This window comes from Eubalaena glacialis, chromosome X (genome assembly GCF_028564815.1).
Source record: "Eubalaena glacialis isolate mEubGla1 chromosome X, mEubGla1.1.hap2.+ XY, whole genome shotgun sequence".
Classification (NCBI taxonomy): Eukaryota; Metazoa; Chordata; class Mammalia; order Artiodactyla; family Balaenidae; genus Eubalaena; species Eubalaena glacialis.
In genome coordinates, this window is record NC_083736.1 from 64,451,345 (window position 1) to 64,471,116 (window position 19,772).

The window sequence follows — 19,772 nt, forward strand, 5'->3', positions numbered from 1 at the left end:
ACACAGTCTTTTCTTCAAGACACATTCGTTCCTGAATCTTGTCCGTTAATAGGTTATTCAATGAATTGAATGCCCATTTGGCACAGTCTAATCTTTTCAGCGCTGGGGCTGGGTGGAGGATGCACCTTCCATCTAGGGTTGTATGTGACATGACATTGAGGGGTCATCATGGGGAGAATCGTGGGTTGGAGGTGGCAAGAGGTCCACCTGGGGCAATGAAGGGCTGCAAGCGGGAAGCAGGAGAGCAGCCGCCACAGGGAGCGTTCCGGGTGGCCCAGGCGCGCTGTGCAGACTTGCGCTGTAGCTCCACCTTGTGGTCGCCTGCCCCAAGAGGCGGGCCGCGCCGTCGTCACCCGTGACGTATTTGCTGAATGCTACCTGTTTCTTGTGCCCGTTGGGGACCTGTGTCCTTGACTCTGTACCCCGAGGGCATGGTCCGATTTCCACAAGTTTTCGCTGCTCTGGGCTGCGCGCAGGGTCAGGTTGCCGGGCCCACCTTCCCCTCGAGGAGCAAGTTCCCCGGTATGTTTGCTGCTCGTGAGTCCCTGGGATAAACAGTTAAGATGACCAGCGCGGAGCTGGCCTAGGATAAGGAGTCTGGTAGAAGTGGGGGAGGGGCTAAGGCAAACACAAGGACAGGAGGGGGCTCTGGCTGACTCTTCAGTCCCCACCGCACCCACATTCACCCCGGTTCATGTCTCCACACGAAGGGAAATCGAACTAAGGGTCTGACGAGGTCAGGAGGTTCGGTTCTCAATTCCTCCTCTCTCGCCAGCCTGGGACCGGGGGCGGCACTGGCACCTAGGGACAAGACCCTCCTCGGTTGCAGGGCAGGCCCGGGAACTACAACTCCCAGGATGCCCCACGGGCACTTCCGCTCTCGGGATGGACCGAAGCGAATTTGAATTTGTGTTCCCGCCCCCTCCTCCTCCCCGACCCCGCCCCTTCCCTTCTCGCCACCCCGCCCTCGCCATGCACACACATGCACATACACACAGAGGCCGCCGTCCACGCCAACATACCTGGCCTGCAGCAGGCGCGGTGGGCGGGGGCATCGGCGTGCGACGGGCTGGGAGGTGGGAGGAGCGCCGGGAGCCCACGCCGCGGCTGCTGCCTGGTCCCAGTCTTCTCGGGGGTCCACGCCGCCTTGGACCGCCTCTTCCACACACTACCTTTTCAAGCTGCATTTCCGTAGTTTTCCCTGTTCCCGATCCCGCCCCTCAGACCGACTGCCGGCCTCAGCTCTGGGGCGCCCAGGTACTGCCGGGCTCTCACCTCTCAGCATGGACCTTCCCCCCCACCCCCATCCCTACTTTTCTGTCCCCTCCCAGTCGCCCAGCCTCGCAGCCCCGCAGCCTCTTCCTCCCCTCCCATTCCGACCTGACCCTGACCACATCCAGGGTCTCCAACCCCCGCAGCCTCCACCTCTCAGCTCCCAGGCTCTCAGCTGCAGTCCTCTAGCCTCAGAGTCTAGATTCTCCGCCGGAATGCCCCAAGCCCTTGCCCCTAGCCCCTAGCCTTGAGCACTCAGCCCTGAGCCTGCCACCGCCCATCCTTCCTCTCTTCCCAGGAGGACTGGACAGCTATGGCGCACTTAACCTCTATAAGGTCCTGGACTGGAGGCTGAGATTGACAAAAACTTGAGGGCGGAGGGCCAAGGGGCGCTGCTCATTGGGGTTTGGGTGCAGTTGCTCTCGTTATTTTTAGCTGCTGACTCACAGCTTCTGGCATCCGGGTTTGGGGCTAGCAGGCTGGGCTAGGGGGCTATTAATAGAGCTAAGGCACAGCCCCGACCCAGTTCAGTTTAGAAGCACAGGGAGCAAGGAGCCTCCCCCTGCCATCGTGCGGCTGTGGAGATGTTGTGGACTGGGGCAGTGGCTGGACCAGGACCTCTCTGGCTGCCAGTACCTCAGCCTGGTATCTCTACCTTGGAACTCTTGAGGGAAAGCCCACGACGAGACTCCGGGCACAGCTCTCCCCTAAGCTTGCCATGGCTTGGGGCTCTGCCACAATGATGCTCCTGCTGTACTGAGAGTGAAGAGATGAGTCCCAAGTGGAGGGATTATTGTGCCCACGGCTTCGGCCTGCTTGGACCTACTCCTGGGCCAGAACACTAGGTTACTAGGAGGAAAAGCTGTGGATTTCTGGTCCCCAAAGGCCCTCATAAGGACGGAATACTTCAGCATGGTCCTAACAGAGAGGGCACAGAGCTGACAGGATTTGCTAGCCCCAAACCAGACACAGCACTAGGAAGCTGCCGAATTCTGTGTTACTACCCTGCCATTCTTCTTTTTGTTTCTTTCCCTCTTGTTGGGCTCTGTCCCTACTCACAGGGGTCAACAGACCTCAGGATCTCTCCCTACTCCATAGAGAAATCTAATTCAGGAAAGCCACTGAGAAACTTGTCTCCACCAAGGTATGAATGATCCTTTATATACTGTCGTTCCTATGGGGCCTTTTTATTTTAATGGGGGAAAGTAGGAGTTCCCTAATCCATACCTTGGGAATGGTGGGGAAATCTTGATACCTTAGTAGACTAATCACCAAAATTATTCCTACCCACGCCCAATGTGCTAGAATTCCCATCCACCAAGGATGCACACCCACAGCAATGCCCCTTACTCGCAAACCAGAAACTTCCTGCTTTCAGCAATCCCAATCTCTGGCACCCAGGTGAAACCCGAGGGCTTTGGGGCAAGGGTGATTATTTCTCCACACAAAAAGATTGGGGTCACCCAGTGAAGCTGTACTTTCAAGAATGAGCCCAGGTTATCAGACAGCAGCGGGCCGCACTGCCCTAACCCCATCAGTTTGCTGAGGGAGGGCGCTGGAGAAACGGTGGATAGGAGTGAGAAACAGTCCCTCTTCTCCCAAATCCCTTCTCAGGCTCCTCTGTGGCTTCAGTCTCCGTGCGGGCCTCCCGGTTGCCTAGCAACCACAACCTCCTGCAGGGGCGTGGGCTGTTTTCGACCTGTAGGGGGCGCCTGTCTCCCTGGGGCCTCAGGCTGGAACTCTAGCAGTTGGGAGGGGATTCCAAGTGTCAAAGCATCTCAAGGTTGCTGACTTGCCAACTAAGTCCAGTCTGAGCATCAGAGAGCCTGTAGAGTGGGGAGAAGCTCACTATGAATGTAAAGGGATGTAACTCATATTCATTAAAAATGAAAATGTGTGTGTGTGTGTGTGTGAGAGAGAGAGAGAGAGAGGAGAGAGGAGAGAGAGAGGAGAGAGGAGAGAGGAGAGAGAGATCAGTCAATGGGGACGGGGTGTGGGGAAGGCAGTTTGACCCTCTCCATTCACTCCAGGCTTAGCAATATTTATTCCTCAATCAGAGCAGTCAGAGGCCCAGGCTATAGGGTGTTTTTTGTTTTTTGTTTTTCCTGAGCTACTTTTAGGATGTAGGAAAAGAGTCTAGCACTCTATAGTATTGGCAAACTGCTGAGCATATAGAAGACTTTAAGGTCCTGAGTTACCAGCCTAGCCTAGACTTGGTAAGGAAGGAAGATATTCATTCATTTGTTCATTCAACAATAATAATTAACCTTAACCCACTGTGTACAAGGTAATGTGCTAAATGTTTTACATTTAATCCTCACAAAAACCCTATGATGATTTCCATTTCACAGATAAAGAAACTGAAGCTCAAGAAGTAAAGTAACGGCCAAGGTCACACAACTAGTGACTGGGTTGGGTGTGACTGAGCAACCACTGTGTGCCAGGGTCTAAGAATACAGGAAACAAGACACTCCTCTCTTTTCTCTACCTAATGAACACCTAGTCACCCTTCAGGAGCAAACTAAAAATGTCATCTCTTATGAAACTTTTTGTAAGCCCCTCACCACCCACAAGTAGAGTTGATAACTTGCTTTTTTGTATACCCCTCTGAAATAGCACTTTTCACAGTTACTGTAATGAAATGCTTCTATATGTCCATTTCTCTAACTTTGAGCACCTTGGCGACAGGGTCTGTTTACTATTCATTGCCACTTGGATGTCTGATAGACATCTCAAACTCAACATGTCCAAATCTGGACACCTGATCTTTTTCGCCCAAATGACCCCTCCCCTAAAGTGGTCCTCATCTCAATTGATGGCAGTTTCACCTTTCCAGTTGCTCTGGCCAGAAAACCTTGGAACCACACCTCATATTCAATCTGTCAGTAAATCCTGTTGACTCTCTCTTTGAAATACATCCAGAAACCAATCACTTCTTATCACCTCCCGTGCTACCACCCTGGTCCAAACCACCATCACGTCTCACTGGCATCACCTCAGTAGCCTCCTGACTGGTCTCACTGCTTCACCCTTGTCCCCTGTGGCCTATTCTCCACACGGAAGCCAGAGTGATCCTGCTAGACGCAAGTCAGATCATGTCAGTTCTCAGCACAAAAACTCTCCAATGGCTCCCCATGTCTCTCAGAGTAAAGCCAAAATCCTTCAATGGCCTACAGGCCCTATACAATCTGGTCTCCTACTAAATCTCTGATCGTATCTCCTAGTATGTTCTCCCTCCCACTCTGCTCCATCTACTTGGTCCTCCTTGCTGTTTCTTGAACAAGCCAGATGCACTTCTTACCCAGGACCTTTGCACTGGCTCTTCCCTTGCTAGGTATACTCTTCTGCATGGCTCCCTTCCTCACCTCCCTCAAGTCTTTGTTCAAATGTCACTTTCTCAGTGAGGCCTACCTTGACCAGCCTATTTAAGATTGCCTCTATTCTAATTTCCAGTTTACAGTAAATACAGGGTATAGAGGAACAAGATAAATGACACCACGAGGGGAAAAAAAAAAACAACAGACAAATCCAGAAGTAGGATATTCTACAAAACAACTGAGTTGTACTTTTCAAAAAGCCAATGTCATTAATTTAAAAAAAAATAAAGATGGAAGACTTCTAGTTCTGGACCCAAGTGGAGTAGACATGCTTCTCCCTATTTCTCCCACTAAGGACAGCTAAAACTCTGTATGTGATATATAAAACAAACATAGGAAGACGCTAAAAGAAGGAGAAAAGGACAGACTTGACTAGGTGACTTGACTAAAAACAAAAACATGAACAGAGCCTCAGAGACATGTGGGACTATAACAAAAGACCTAACATTCATGTCATCGGAGTCCCAGAAGGAGAAGAGAAAGGGTGGGGGCGAAAAAGTCCTCAAGAAATGATGGCTGAAAATCCCCCAAATCTGGCAAAAGACATAAACCTACAGATTCAAGAAGCTGAACAAACCCCCAACACAGGATAAAGTCAAATCCATGCCAAGACACATTATAATCAAACTTTTAAAAACGAGACAAAGAGAAAATCTTGAAAGCAGTAAGAGAGAAACACCACTTTACCAACAGGGGAAAAACAATTTAAGTATCAGCGATTTCTCACCAGAAACCATGGTGGCCAGAAGGAAGTGGCAACAACATATTTCAGGTGTTGAAAGAACTGCCAAGCCTGGATGCTATAGCTAGCGAAAATATCCTTCAGAAATGAGGGAGAAATCAAGATATCCTCAGAAAAAGGAAAGCTACGAGACCATGGCACCAGCAGACCCACCCTAAAAGAGTGGTTAAAGGCAGTTCTCAAAACAAAGGAAATGATAAAAGAAGAAATCTTGGAACATCGGGAAGGAAGAAAGAATAGAATGAGTAAAAACGTAAGTACGTACAACAGACCTTCCTTCTTCTCTTGAGTTGTCTAAATAATGTTTGATGGTTGAAGCAATAAGTAAAACATCATCTGATGTGAAGCTCAGTATATGTAGAGGAAATATTTAAGACAACCATACTATAAATGAGACATGGTAAAGAGACCTAAAGGGAGGTAAGTTTTTTACACTTTCCTCAACCTTTTAAAATGACGACACCAGTAGGTCTTTGTGGTGACGAAATAGTTTTGTATCTTGATTGCAGTGGTTGTTACAGAAATCTCCGCATGTGGTAAAATGGTATAGAACTATACACACACTGTACCAATGTCAATTTCCTGGTTTTGATATTGTACTATAATTATGTAAGATGCAATCATTGAGGAAAACTGGGTGAAGGGTACACGGGCCCTCTCTGTGCTGTCTCTGCAACTTCCTTGTAATTATCTCAAAATAAAAAGTTTTTCTTTTAAGATTGGGGCTGTTCTAGTGGCTAAAGGCACGAATGCAATGTGACAGCCTTGATTAGGTTCTGATGTTAAAAAAGATAAAAGGCAAGTTTGGAGAAATTTGAATATAGACTGGACATTAGATGATATTAGATGATATGAAATTATTGTTAATTTTCTTAGATGTCATAATCATATTGTGGTTATGTGGGAGAATGTCTTTATTCCCACAAGATGAATGCTGAAATATTTAGGGGAGGAGTGTAATGAAATCTGTAACATACATTTGAACGGTTCAGAAGAAATTGTAGATAGATCGATAAAGCAAATATAACAAGACATTGCCAGTTGTTGGCTCTGTGAGGAAGATATATAGGTGTCCCTTGTACTATTCTTTCAACATTTCTGTATGTTTGCAAGTTTTCATTTTTAAAAAAGTTGGAGAGGATATGTGGAGGATATACATGTGATAAAGCAAGTATAGTAAAATGTTAATGAGACTCTAGGTGGCAATTGACTGTTCCCTGTAAAATTCTTTCAATTGTTCTGTATGTTTGAAAATTTTCATGTTAAAATGCAGGGGTAAAAAGCTTGAAGAAAAATGATCACAACCTCATGTCCTTCCCTAGTACTCCCAATCCCGCTTTCTCTGCTCTTTTTCTTTTATCCCATAGCACTTATCACCATATATCATAGTATATACTTCATTTATTTATTGTGCTATTTTTTGTCTGTGCCCTTTCACTAGAATGTGAGCACCCCAAGGGCGGGGATTTATTGTGTTTTGTTCTGTTTGCTGCTGTATCCTCAAATCCTAGAACAGTGTCTGGCACATAGCAGGTGCTCAGTGAATACTTGTTGACTTAAGAATGAATTTCTGTAGCCCTAGGGCCTAGGTCAAGGTCTTGCACAGAGTAGGTGTGCAATGAATGTTCGTTGAACTGAGATCTGAGATCTGCAGGAGAACTTAGAATAGACCTGTTGGACTTGAGTGGTTCAGAGCGTGGACTCTGGAGTCAAATGGCCAGGATTTGCATCCTGATTCTGTCACTTCCACCTGTGTAACCTAGCTGTATTAACATCTCTGAGCCTCAATTTCTCGGTAAAAGTCAGATAATAATAGTAGCACCTTGGTAGGGGTTTTGTTTGCATGTAAAGCACTTAGGACTTTGTGAAGACTCAATAATTGGTAGCTAATGACAAAAAGAACAGCAAAAAGATAAGAGTTTTCCCAGCATGTCATCCTTCTTCCATCCGCCAACAGACTGAGCCAGGAGAGGCTAAGGAAATGTCCTTGGATAAGTATTCCCAACTTCTTCTCCAGACCCCCGGATTTCTCTCACTTCAGATCTCTTCTTACCTTTCCTTCTGCCCTGGACTTTCTTTACTCTCTTGGCATCCTGAAGCTCTTTCCCCCATCATAACCATGCAGGAGTGGAGTTGAGACAGGAATCTGTGCGCCAGGGACAAAAGCTTAGAGCTTTCCTTTCCTTCTGTTCTAGGCTTGAGTCCCTCATTGGTGATGGAAGCAGGTCAAGTGTGAGGTTGCAGTCATTTCGGGGCCTAGAGGTTGAGAGAACAATAGTCCTGAGGAAGAGGCCCTGACAAGAGAGTAGCCTCCTAAGCTGCCCTCTTCCTTGGTCCCCTGTTAGGAGAGAGCACCTCCCTCACCCTGCTGTAACGTCCCTTCGATCTGTTCTGCCGCCTCAAGTCTTTACTTCTGGTGGCCCCAGCTCAGAGCAAGCCCAGGGACCCATTGAGCATCTCCCTGCAACTCCCTCTTGGTAGTGGGGTGGGGTGGAGTGGGCCGAGGACAGGCTGAAATTGGAGATGAGGGGGCACGAGAGTGGGGCCTGAGCTCACCCGTGGCACAAGTCCCCTGTCCCTGCCCTAGGGTTGGCCCTACCCCGGATATCTGGGGAGCTGGGGCTGAGCCTGGGGGCGCCACTGCCTCTGTTCCTTTAAGGAGCCGCTGTTTAGCATTCCTGCCGCTGCCGCTGCCGCTGCCTGACTCTGCACGCTGATTGGCTGGAATCAACTGAGAAGGGAGCCAGGGAGAGATGCTCTTGACTCCACTCAGATCCATCCTGGGGACCAGTGCGGGAGCGGTCCTCGCAGCACCCAGCTTCTGCCCAGGCTCCCGCTTCTTCTTTGCTGCTGGGCCTCGGCCCAGGAGCCACGACGGGCGACACGGAGCCGCCAGTGCTGGAGGGGGAGCCGTGGGTGCGGGGCAGCGTGGGGGCAGAGGCCCCGGGACGCCCGCCCGGCCCCAGGCCCCGCTCCGCCCGGGCACCCCCACGGGTGCCCCCCCCTTCCTGGTCCGAGCAGTGTGAGTGTGCCCGGGAGCCTGGCGGCAGCGGCGGCGGCGGCAGCGGCGGTGTGGAAACCGGCGTGGGCTGGGGGGTCCGGGCCGCGGGGGGCAGTGCCATGCACAAGCACCAGCACTGCTGTAAGTGCCCCGAGTGCTACGAGGTGACCCGCCTGGCCGCCCTGCGGCGCCTCGAGCCTCCCGGCTACGGGGACTGGCAGGTACCCGACCCCTACGGGCCAGGTGGGGGCAATGGAGCCAGCGCCGGTTACGGGGGCTACAGCTCGCAGACCCTGCCCTCGCAGGCGGGGGCCACCCCCACCCCCCGCACCAAGGCCAAGCTCATCCCCACCGGCCGGGATGTGGGGCCAGTGCCCCCTAAGCCAGTCCCGGGCAAGAGCACCCCCAAACTCAACGGCAGCGGCCCCAGCTGGTGGCCCGAGTGCACCTGTACCAACCGGGATTGGTATGAGCAGGTATGGATCAGCAAAGGGGGGGGGTGGGGCAACCCACGGGGGCTGGGGAGTGGGCGCCTGGAGGCCTGGGGTGCAGCACGGGTTCCCGGGGCTCCCAGCCCGCAGACCCTGAGCCCTAACGTTGCAGCTGGGCCAAGAGAGGCGGTTGGAAATGTGTGCTTCCTAGTGTGTCTGTTTGGGGGTCTCCATTTGGAGGGGATTGGGAGGAGCTGTGTGTCAGGAGGCGAAGGCATGGCGGAGGGGCACATTCTCCCGTGTGGGGGGATTGGGTTCGCCTCAGCGTGGGCGGGGGGTTTAGCAGTGTCTCTGTGTCTGGCAGGGGGCGGGAGGTTCTGCGGGGGCTGTGTGCGGTGTGTGTCTCCACAGGAGGGGAGGAGGGGGCATGGTGCTCTGTGTAGGGGGGACATATGTGTGTGTGTGTGTGTGTGTGTGTGTGTGTGTGTGTGTGTGTGTGTTGAGGTGTGTGGAGGAAGGCAGTGGAGCTCCTGTGAATCTATGTCGAGGAGCCCATGTGCCCAGCTTGCTGAGCTTCATCCCTTGATGCCATGAGTCCCTCTCCGTCCTAGTCCCTTTGTGTGTGAATGTGCACATGGACATGTGGGGATGTCTCTCTGAATGTGGAGGTGTCTCTGTAGATGAAGCTGCAGGTTTGGCTCTGTTTGCCTGTGTGTGTGTGGCTACATGTATATGTGTGTGAGCATGTGGCTGCAAGTGTGTGCACGCGTGTGCCTCTGTGTGTGTGTGTGTGTGTGTGTGTGTGTGCGCGCGCGCGGTGTCCCTGGTGAGAGGCGCTTGACAGGCAAGGGAGGGGAGGGGGAGGAGGCGAGAGACACGTCCCAAGCAAGGCTGAGAGGCTGCTGAGAAGGATGGACTCTTTTGTCCAAGCAGCTCTGAAGTGTGTATGTGTACTCAGGGGGCGAGGGGGGGACTGAAGCCAGCTTCCTTGCTCCAGAACAGGCATGATGCCTGGAGCCAGGCAAGGGGCAGCTGCTCTGGTGCAGGGACTGGCCCCGGTGGGGCATCTTCCCCGTGGGTACCGCAAGATGTGGGAGAACTTGGCCCCCCAGCCCTGACTTGGCACAGCTTGGGAACCCCTGGGTGCTGGGCACAACTCCGGCTTCCACTCCCAGCCTAAACTGCCAGCTTAGAAAATGGAAGGAGCATCTGTGGGAGAAGCAGCAAAATGGAGGCTGGGCCGGCAGAGCCAGGTCCCTGGCATGCATGGCGGAGGGCCTGTCTGGTTATTCGGCTCTGCAGCCCCCAGGGTAGGGAGAGGGGAGGAGGAGGCTTTGTTGTGGAGGGCAGGTGCTGGCTGCCCCAAGCTGGTGACCGTTCTGGCCACCTCTGTCCCCCTCTGGGGATCAGATGTGCTCTCACTCAGAAGCAAAGGTGGGGACTTCCTGGGGAGAGGAGTCCTCGGTTCTGGCCTTCTGTCTGTCCACACTGACTGTTTCCTGTGTCCTTTGCCTTGGCCCCTTGCCCTCTCCAGCGGATTCCCCTCCATCCTGGGGCCCTACCCTTGTAAACACTCTCTTGTGCTTGTCCTGCTCAACTGGTAGATAGGTGCCAGTCCCAAGGCTGGGCCAGTTGGTCAAGGTTTCTTTGCCAGGGCTGATCCCTGGATGGCTCCTGGCCCTGGGAGCAGGTTCCCTGAGGGGGGTGGTGGGAGGCTGGAGGGTGGACCAGTGGAAGCTGGGAGCTGCTGGGTCTCACCAGAGCTGGACTTGAAGTATGGCTATCACATGTGGGCACACATGGTGTACCAGATGCATACAAGAGCTACATGGAAATCCTTTTGCCTATGTGTCTGTTGCATGGTACTTCAGGCAGTGGTGTTGGTTTCCGGGCTCTTAAGAGCCATCGGTTCTTCCTCCTGGGATCAGGGACAGGAGTAGGGCTGCAGGGAGAATCCTCCCACCAACTCCTAGGGCTGCAGGGCAAAAAGTCCTGGGGCCAGGCTCAGAAAAGGTGGAGGCATGACTAGCCAGCCCTCTCCTCCTCTCCTCCTCTCTGCTTTTCGAAGCCAAAGCTGTGTGGGGTGTAGGTGGGAGGGGAAGCAGAGCAGGGCATGCAGAGGAGCCCTCACCCTGGGTTTGCAGCTTCCCTCTTCAAATGAGGAGACCAGGGGTCAGGAAAGGGGCAACACAGCCAGAGAAAGATGGGGGAGGGGCACCAGTCTATCTGGGGAGAGAGGCAAGAGGGCTCCTCCATTCTTGGGGATAAGAGTGAAAGCCAGGGAGCAGGTGCTACTTGTCTGTCCAGAATCACATTTTCACTTGACAGTGGCCACAAGTAAGTCCTGTCTGAGAGGCCATCTCTGTGGGTTGGTCAGACCAACCCTGTGTTTCCATCCCTTTCCCTTGCTTCTCCTCCTGTGGCTATTGCATGTTGAAGGCCGTGGACTCTGCTGCCAATCAGTCCATGGGTCATCAGCTTCTCCCTCATGGGGCATCTTGTCCACTCTGCTCCTGTCCCACCCCTGGCTTTGCCTCTGACTCCCGAGCAGATCCCTTTCTGCTGGGAAACACAAAGTGTTCGGGATCAAAAGCCCCTTGATAGAAAATGGATTGACTTCTGCCCATTTGAGGAATTGGGTTCTTGGGGACACAGGAGATAGAATGAGGGTTCATGAGGTACTCTGAAGGGGGTAACTTTTCTTTTTCCCATGAGCTTTGCTGCGCAAGGTGATGAGTGGCCAGAACATCAATGGCCTTGGCAGCTTGCTTTACTCAAAAGAGCATGTGGAGATCCAGGTTCTAGCCTCTGCTCTGCCACTAACTCCCAGTGTGCCCTTAGGCACAACCTGTGTCCTCTCTGGGCATCAGTGTCACTATCTGTCACATGGGAGAGGTTGGACAAGATGGTGTCTGCTGTCCTTCCAGCTCTGACGTGGTGGGAGTCTGTGATCCCAAGTCAGGGAGAGCTGTTGTTCAGAAGGGGAGCAGGTCCCTGTCCAGGCCACTGGGTGCCCCCACGATGCTGAGTGTGGCATGGTTTGCCTGCCATGTTCCATTTCTGCCATCCCCCTCAGGCCAGCCCTGCACCCCTCCTAGTGAACCCCGAGGCCCTGGAGCCCATCCTCTTGGTGAGTGCACCACTGGCTGGCTCGGTCCCAGACAATTGATCTGGGCTAAATGAGCAGCTGGGTTGGGCCTGATATGGCTGGAAGCAAGGGGAGGGGGGCCTCCTCAGGGTCAGCCTGTCCCATCTGTGGCCAACAGGTGTCTCAGGGTCAATTTGGGCTCTCCTACTCTGTGGGGAGTTGGGGGACAAGCAGGTTGACCAGGGGGCCGGCGGGGGGGCGGCGCAGGAGGCACTTAGGGCCCTGCCTGTGTCTTCCCCTAGGTGAATGGCAGTGATGGCATGTTCAAGTATGAGGAGATAGTCCTTGAGCGGGTGAGTCTGGAGGTGGGGCAGGATGAAATGGGAGGGCAGGGTTAGAATGGGGAGAGGGGAGGGCCCTGAACCTTGGTCTCAAGACTCATGGGGGACCTGCATTGAGAGAATGGGGAAACGGCGGCCCTCAGAGGCTGCATCACTGCATCAATCAATCAACTGACTAACAAATATTAATTGACCTTGCTCGCTGAGGCCTGGGGAATTGGGGAGGGGATGGCTTCGCTGAGGCCTCCACGCCAGAATGGTCAGCACAGGCTGGGAATCTGCCAGATTCGTGACGAATGTGCCCCAGCCTGCCGTGGCCCCTTCTGAGGCCTGGAAAAGCTGCTCTGGGGGGGCAGGGGTAGATGGGGCCCCGGAAACCCTCCCCCATGCCTTCTGCATGAGCAAACTGTGCCCCTCCACTTCCTTCTGCAGGGCAATTCTGGCCTGGGCTTCAGCATTGCTGGTGGCATCGACAACCCCCATGTCCCCGATGACCCTGGCATCTTTATTACCAAGATTATCCCTGGTGGAGCAGCTGCCATGGACGGGAGGCTGGGGTGAGGCGGCCTGGAAGCAGGGCTGGGGACGGCAGGGGCAGGATGGAGGTGAGGGGAGGAGGGCCGCCTGGCAGGATGACCCTTCCATTAGATCTGAGACGGGGAGGGGGAGAGGAGGGAGGGGGAGGGGAGGGGAGAGGGAGAGGAGGAGGTGGGAGAGGGGGTGGAGGGGCGGTGGCAGGGTGTCATGCCTCTTGGGCTTCCCCCACAGGGTGAATGACTGTGTGCTGCGGGTGAATGAGGTGGATGTGTCAGAGGTGGTGCACAGCCGGGCGGTGGAGGCACTGAAGGAGGCCGGCCCTGTGGTGCGGTTGGTGGTACGGAGGCGACAGCCCCCACCAGAGACCATCATGGAGGTCAACCTGCTCAAAGGGCCCAAAGGTGCGGCCCTCTGGGTTCTCGTGCTCTGGCCAGAGGCCCCTGGTTGGCCCTGTAGGAATTGGAAGGGAATACCCTCACTTCCTTCCTGACTCCCTGGTGCAGCTCACAGCGTTCTTTCTTGATCTCACATCTCACCTGTACTGACCTCGGGATGGCAGCCTGGTGTTTGGGATCCCTGGGGGGAGCTCCTATGGGGCTGGTGGCTTGGCTGGGTGCGGGGGATTGGGGTTGGGATTGACTGCATGCTCTAACTTCTCCTTGTGTCCCTCTCCCACTCCCTGCTGGCTCCCGCCCAGGCCTGGGTTTCAGCATTGCTGGGGGGATTGGCAACCAGCACATCCCAGGAGACAACAGCATCTACATCACCAAGATCATTGAGGGGGGTGCTGCTCAGAAGGATGGACGCCTACAGATCGGGGATCGGCTTCTGGCGGTGAGACAGCCTTCCCGGGGATGCCCAAATGGCGGGGTGGGGAGGTGGAGCTCTAGTAGCCTCTCCCTCCACCTGAACCTCACTCAGGGACTAGGCATCATGGGAAATTTCAAGAGCATCATCTGAGTTGTGTGTCCCCAGATAGCAAGGCCCTAGTCCTCTTCATGGCTGGAACTCCCTCACCTGTCCACCCCTACCCCCTGCTTCTCTGCCCCTCACAGCACTGTATTTGGACCTCTGTTAGATAGAGCACTGTTGAATTTCACTGAAAGGGCACCCCTCAGGGCTCCCTGGGGAGGCCCTCCCTTCTTCTCCCCGGTGCTAGCCCTAAGGCCTCTCCTCTCCTAGGTGAACAACACCAATCTGCAGGATGTGAGGCATGAGGAAGCTGTGGCCTCGCTGAAGAACACATCTGATATGGTCTATCTGAAGGTGGCCAAGCCAGGCAGCCTCCACCTCAACGACATGTATGCACCCCCCGACTATGCCAGCAGTACGTACCAGCCTGCCCTGTCCCTGTCCTGAAGCCCTGCCCCCTGGTTTCTGGAGAGGAAGAAGTTTATGCTCCTTGTTAAGAGAGAGAAAAGGAGAGAGAGAGAGAGAGAATAAGAGTGGTGCTCAGGAAAGCTGAGTCCAAATCCCAGCCCTGTCCCTTATACCTGGGTGCCCTTGGACAAGTCCCTTTCACCTGTCTTTAGTTTCCTCTTTGGCAAAAAGGAGCTAATGATATATGTGCTGCCCTCCTCATAGGACTGCTGCAAGGATCAAATGAGATCACGGACGAGAAAGCCCTTGGAAAACTGTATCAGGCTATAGAGATGTGAGGGATTATTATTAGTCACACCTCTAGTCATGCCTTTCTTTGTAGATTGCCTTGACTTTAGCTCTTTCTAAGACTCACAGGAGTGAGCTCAGGATTCAGAAAGGGACTGTGGAGGAGGAACCCTAGGGGGTGGAGTGGGGAGGAGACGCCTGAGGAATCTGCATCCCTCGGTCTGGTCTCTTTGCATCTGAGGTGGGGGGGGTGGTGGTCAGCCCTTGGTGGCGGGTGGAGTAGGGTACCACTGGGGAGTGGTCTCGGAACTTTTCTCTCCCTTTCTCGATTCCAGCATTTACTGCCTTGGCTGACAACCACATAAGCCATAACTCCAGCCTGGGTTATCTCGGGGCTGTGGAGAGCAAGGTCAGCTACCCTGCTCCTCCTCAGGTTCCCCCCGCCCGCTACTCTCCTATCCCCAGGCACATGCTGGCTGAGGAGGACTTCACCAGGTAAGACCCGCCCCCCCGCCCCGCCCCTCCGCCCCGCCCCTCCGCATCCTACCTAGGGATGGGGCGGAGAGGAATCGCTTCTGGCTGGCCACAGGCCTCCTTGTAGTATGGCAAAGAAGAGGATAAAGCCCTCATCGCTCCTGTCTTTGGGGTCTGAGGCCCCCTCTCAAGCCCTTGGGGCCCTAAGGAGGGACAGAGGTGGCTGCAGGGACAAGTTCTACCATCAGGGGGAGTGCCAAGTGTGTGGCCCCCATTCGAAAGTGCAGAGAAAGGGTAGGATGGAGTGTTTAGGGGGCTGAGGAGGTGGAGGCTGCCGGATTTCCTGCCCCGAGACAGTTGCAGCCCCCTCTGCCGCAACCATTCCACGTTAGAGAAGAGAGCAGTTCAGCCGGTGGGGTTGGTCCGGGATGCTGGGAGGCTGGCGGGCCAGGTGGCCTCGCACGCAGGGAACGGCCCCGCCCCACTCTGGCGGCTGCTGCCGCCGCGGAACTGGTTGGGCCGGCAGGGGTTCCGGGGGACAGGTTTGCGGCAGGGTGGGGCCTGGGAGGCTGCTGGGCTGGCTGCAGTAGAGCCGGAAGGGTAGGCGGACGGAGTTGGAGGAGGGGGGAGAGCTGGAGGAGCCATGGAGAGGGCACGCAAGTTCTCAGGCTCCGGCTTGCCCCTGGGCTTGGGCTCGGCTTCGGCCTCGGCCTGGAGGAGGGCTTCGCAGAGGTGGGCCTGGCCGCTCCGCTCCCTGCGGCCTGGAGGGGATGCCAGGTAGGAGGAGAGGAGGGCTTTAGCAAGAGCATCCGGGTCTCAGGGAAGGAGCCTCGCACCTGAGACTGGGAGCAAGAAGGGAAGAGCCTCGGACCTGGGGCTCCTCGGGTGAAAGATGCTTAAAGTGAAGGCAGTGGGCTGGGCAAGTGTGCTGAGTCAGGTTGTATGGATATACAGGAGCCGCAGCTGCTCTCACTTGATGACACTGTGACCATTTACAGAGGGATTCCTTAGACATGGTTAGTTGGAGTTGGAGTTTTCATGTGTTTGTCTCCTCTCTTCAGTTAGGCTCCTAAGCTTCTTCTGGGGACCTGGGATTTCTTTATCTCTATCTCCCACATCACCCAGCAAGGGTACATAGTGCTAGCTGTTGACTAAATCTGTTGTTGGGGAAAGTGGGAGGGGTCATAGTTGGTCGGTGGATTTTTGAGACTGCGAAGAAGCATGTATAAAGTAAGTATGCACAGTTTGTGGGTGGTGAGTGCAATCAACCCCAGGGCCATCCCACAGCCCCTAACTGATTCCCCTTCTTGTGGCCCAGGGTTCAAATCACACCAGTTGGTAGGATGGGAGAATCTGGGGAGGAAGAGGACCAGTGAGTGGGCTCTGAGATATGGTCTCTAGAGCCCAGGGTAGGGGTTTGTTGACCAGAGAGAGTCGGGGACTGTCCACTGGGAAGTTGATTCCAAGCCCTCAGGAAGAAGGGAGGAAGAACAACTGAAACTTGGCACCTGGCAGCAAACAGCAGCCAAGCAGGTTTCAGGAGAGAAAGGGAGCAACAGAGTATCATACCTAGGGACCTAAGTCCTTCTACAGCCATATGGGCCTTGTTCCAGGCTGGCCTTCACAGGGACAACAGTTTATACCTACTTTGTCCTGACCCTTCCACTCCTTTCCCACCAGAGAGCCCCGCAAGATCATCCTGCACAAGGGCTCCACAGGCCTGGGCTTCAACATCGTGGGAGGAGAGGATGGAGAAGGCATTTTCGTCTCCTTCATCCTGGCAGGAGGCCCAGCTGACCTGAGTGGGGAGCTGCGCAGAGGAGACCGGATCTTATCGGTGAGGAGACAAAGGCAAGGTGGGAGGATGGGAGCTATGCCAGTCTGAAAGGGAGGAGGGAAGACCTCGCTGTCTCCAAGGAATGCTTCTTGAAGTGGGGGAAGGCTAAGAGCTGGAGAAAACATATTCTCTTTATAGATGTCCTTAGTGAGGGACAGGGACCAGACTTATACTTAAGGAGGAAGTGAGTATCTCTTGGATCTTAACCCTGGCTGGCATTTGACCCCCATAAAGATATTATTACGCTAGAGGTGTATCCTTTAGGTCTCGTCCTAGGGGCAAGGATGGGATATTGAGAAAGGCATCCAAGTAGGCTTAGGGATGGGCTACCCATCTCCCTCTCCTAACTGCTACAACAGAGGACTCCTTTCTTGCTTTTGGGGTGGCTCATAACTCCTCTCTTTGGACAGGTGAATGGCGTGAACCTGAGGAATGCAACTCATGAGCAGGCTGCAGCTGCTCTGAAACGGGCTGGCCAGTCAGTCACTATTGTGGCCCAGTACAGACCTGAAGGTAGGAGAAGGAAGGTGGAACAAGATGATTTGGGGAGATTAGACTTATTACTAACTGCTGGCTTTTTGCCATCATAGGTAACAAAGCCACTTGACTAGGTCCCTTCTTACACTGGTACAGTAACCTCTTCCTCTCTCGTTTTCCTTCTGGTCTGGGGTAGGTTTGGACAGCTTGGGAGCATCAATCAAGGCTGTGCTCAGAGCCTGGTGAATAGGGCTGCAATGCAGCTGAAGGCCAGTAGTGGGCAGCAGTTTACGGGAGGAAGCGCAGAGATTGGGGCGACTGGAAAAAGGGGAGGGGGAGGGAGGCAGAGGCGGAGGGCTCAAGAGGCGAAGATCATAACTGTGTTCCCTGGAACAGGAGGGTAGTTCTCGGTTAGAAGGACTTGAGGGAGAAGAGTACCGACCTCTTGAGTGCTTGGGCCAAACCTCTATGACCCCCACTTCTCCCCTCATCAGGGTGACCGTGAAACAGCCATAAACGCGCTGAAAAGGTGATGCTAGGCTCTCCAGGTAGGGAATCGGAAGTGGACCCCCTTTCCCTGCTGGGGGCCTTCTTTGTGTTCTGCGGGAGCAGTCCCCCGGCTTGGGCGAGTGGGCGGGGCCGGTTATGCAAATGAAAGCGTTTGATTGGCTGGGGCCAGCCAAGGCCCAGGTGCCGAGGTGAGCTGCGGGATAGCGCGCCTGAGCCAGCCGGCCGGCGGGGTGGCCATTGGCCGGCCGAGCGCGGCCTCCAGCCTCACGCCCCGCCCCCTGACCCAGGCGGAGGGCGGCGGGCCCCCCTCCTTCCCCCCCTCCCCGCCTCGCGCGCCTCAGGCGTCTCCTCCTCCTCCCTCCCCTCCCCCTCCTCCTCCCTCCCCTCCCCCTCCTCCTCCTCCTCCTCCCCCTCCTCCCCCCCCTCCTCCCGCGTGCCCCGCTTTGTGTCCGTGGTCTCCCGCGCGGGACAGAGGGGCCGGCCGGAGCTGGCGCTTTCTCAGCACTAGACCTGGACTCCGACCCGGCGCCAGGTGAGGTGGGGCGGACGGGGGTCAGGCCCCCTCACAGTCCCCCCTAGCCTCTCTACGGTTCTGTTCTCAGACTCTCTCTTTTCCCACACTGCGCCCCCAACTCTGAGCTCTCCCCGGAATCCCTGGGCCGCGTGTCCCCAGCCCCGCGCGGCGCGCGGCTTTGGAGCCCCTCCCGAGGGCCCCTCGCGGCCCCGCAGAGCAACGCGCGCGGCTGAGCCCCGGCCGGCCTCCACCTCTTGGCCATCACCTCTCCCCACCCACGAACTCTGCCCCTTCTCGCCTGGAACCTCTGTCCGCCCCCCCGTCTCCTTCCTGCCGGCGGCTGCGCCCCCAGCAACTCCCTAATCTCGGTCCTCAGAGGAATTTTCTCCGTCTTCCCCTCCCCCACATCCGTTACTACGCCTCCTTTCCCCCCCACCCCAACCTGGCGACCTCTGGGAACCCCCGAGGTGGGCTTGGTGTTCTCGGGCCCCCCCACGCCCGCTTTTGTTTGCCAGCGTTTGCGACTGTCGCCGACCCCTTTCGCCTCCCCCTCCTCTTTGTAAGGCCGGCCTTTGTCCCTTAGGGCTGCAGCGCCTGGGCTCCTGGGACACCTAGGCCCCAGGGCCGGTTACTAAGGTGGAGGAAGGGCCCTCTCCTGGGCAGGTGCTCTGTTCCGTGATGAGAATGGGGAGAGGCTGGCAGCCCTGCTGCAAAGCCGTGAGGGATCGAAAGCGCCTACCTTTGTCCTTTCCGCCGCCCCCCTCCCTACCCCTTGTTCAGCGCCTCAAGCCAGGAGCCTGAAGGCCAACAAGAGAGGGGCCTGCAACCTTCTGCACTAGGCTCTTTTGATGGGGACAAGTGTAGGGAGGTGACTAACAGGAGAGCTTGTTGGTCTGAGGTAGTGGGAAAGAGGGATGCAAATAGACACTTTGAGTCATTTCTTTCCATGTTGGGTGTCCAGCTTAATGACAAGAAACACACATTAGGGTTATTGTTTTTATGATGCCTGCGCGTGCTGTTTGCTTCTCAGTGTAGAGCTCACCATCTGATTTTTATTAGCAACCAATATTTATCCAATTCATGCCCACAACTTAGGCAACGTAGGTTCTGCAAAGAAAATGGTTTCTCTTGCATATTTGTGTGTGTGTGTGTAGGAGAAATTGATGTGTTTCTTTCGGTTTTGCTCACTGATGCTGGGCACATGGAAACAATACTGTGAATTTGTCTGGTGGTAGTATGTTGGAAACTGGTGACTACATGTTTCTCCGAGTTTTCTTAGGAGAATGTAATTGATTTGCATAAAAAGCTGCAAGTTGTCCTGGCTAAAGGGATTCCTTCAGTATTCATTGCTCTCTGGGCATATTTCTGAGCATTTTTGATGTCTGTCGAGGTGCTGTCTTATGCTAGGTTTCTCTACCATTTGCCAAACAAAGCCTTTCTTCTCTTAGGATTTAGTTGAACTGTTGTTAAGGCTCTGCCACCCCAATCTCATTTCTTCCTTTGGTTTGGAAAATCCAACAGGGCCCCAACATGCAAAAGCTTTTTTTTTTTTCCATTCAAAAA

The 19,772-nt window shown here is 54.6% G+C and overlaps 1 protein-coding gene and 1 long non-coding RNA gene across 5 annotated transcripts in view; both read left to right on the plus strand.

The window, feature by feature from the left end:
• The first annotated feature begins 312 nt into the window (after positions 1–312).
• LOC133082128 (uncharacterized) lies at positions 313–3,798 on the plus strand. Of its 2 annotated transcripts, none has more exons than XR_009698911.1 (3): positions 313–522; positions 2,334–2,416; positions 3,624–3,798. It is a non-coding gene; the product is annotated as an uncharacterized LOC133082128 (long non-coding RNA). The 2 variants fall into 2 exon arrangements; XR_009698912.1 differs by lacking the exon at positions 313–522 and adding an exon at positions 1,136–1,257.
• A 1,828-nt stretch (positions 3,799–5,626) lies between these two features.
• Positions 5,627–19,772, plus strand: part of DLG3 (discs large MAGUK scaffold protein 3) — a 58,331-nt gene continuing 44,185 nt past the window's right edge. Inside the window, exons 1-9 of one of the 3 annotated variants that reach the window (XM_061179158.1) lie at positions 5,627–5,644; positions 12,214–12,264; positions 12,685–12,809; positions 13,021–13,190; positions 13,487–13,623; positions 13,972–14,116; positions 14,733–14,892; positions 16,552–16,708; positions 17,119–17,221. In XM_061179158.1, the coding sequence (XP_061035141.1) occupies positions 5,633–5,644; positions 12,214–12,264; positions 12,685–12,809; positions 13,021–13,190; positions 13,487–13,623; positions 13,972–14,116; positions 14,733–14,892; positions 16,552–16,708; positions 17,119–17,221 (1,060 nt within the window). In that variant the 5' untranslated portion in view covers positions 5,627–5,632. Of the gene's footprint in view, positions 5,645–12,213; positions 12,265–12,684; positions 12,810–13,020; positions 13,191–13,486; positions 13,624–13,971; positions 14,117–14,732; positions 14,893–15,476; positions 15,649–16,551; positions 16,709–17,118; positions 17,222–18,010; positions 18,228–19,772 lie in introns of those variants that run through there. The other 2 variants (XM_061179155.1, XM_061179157.1) reach the window with 2 other exon arrangements.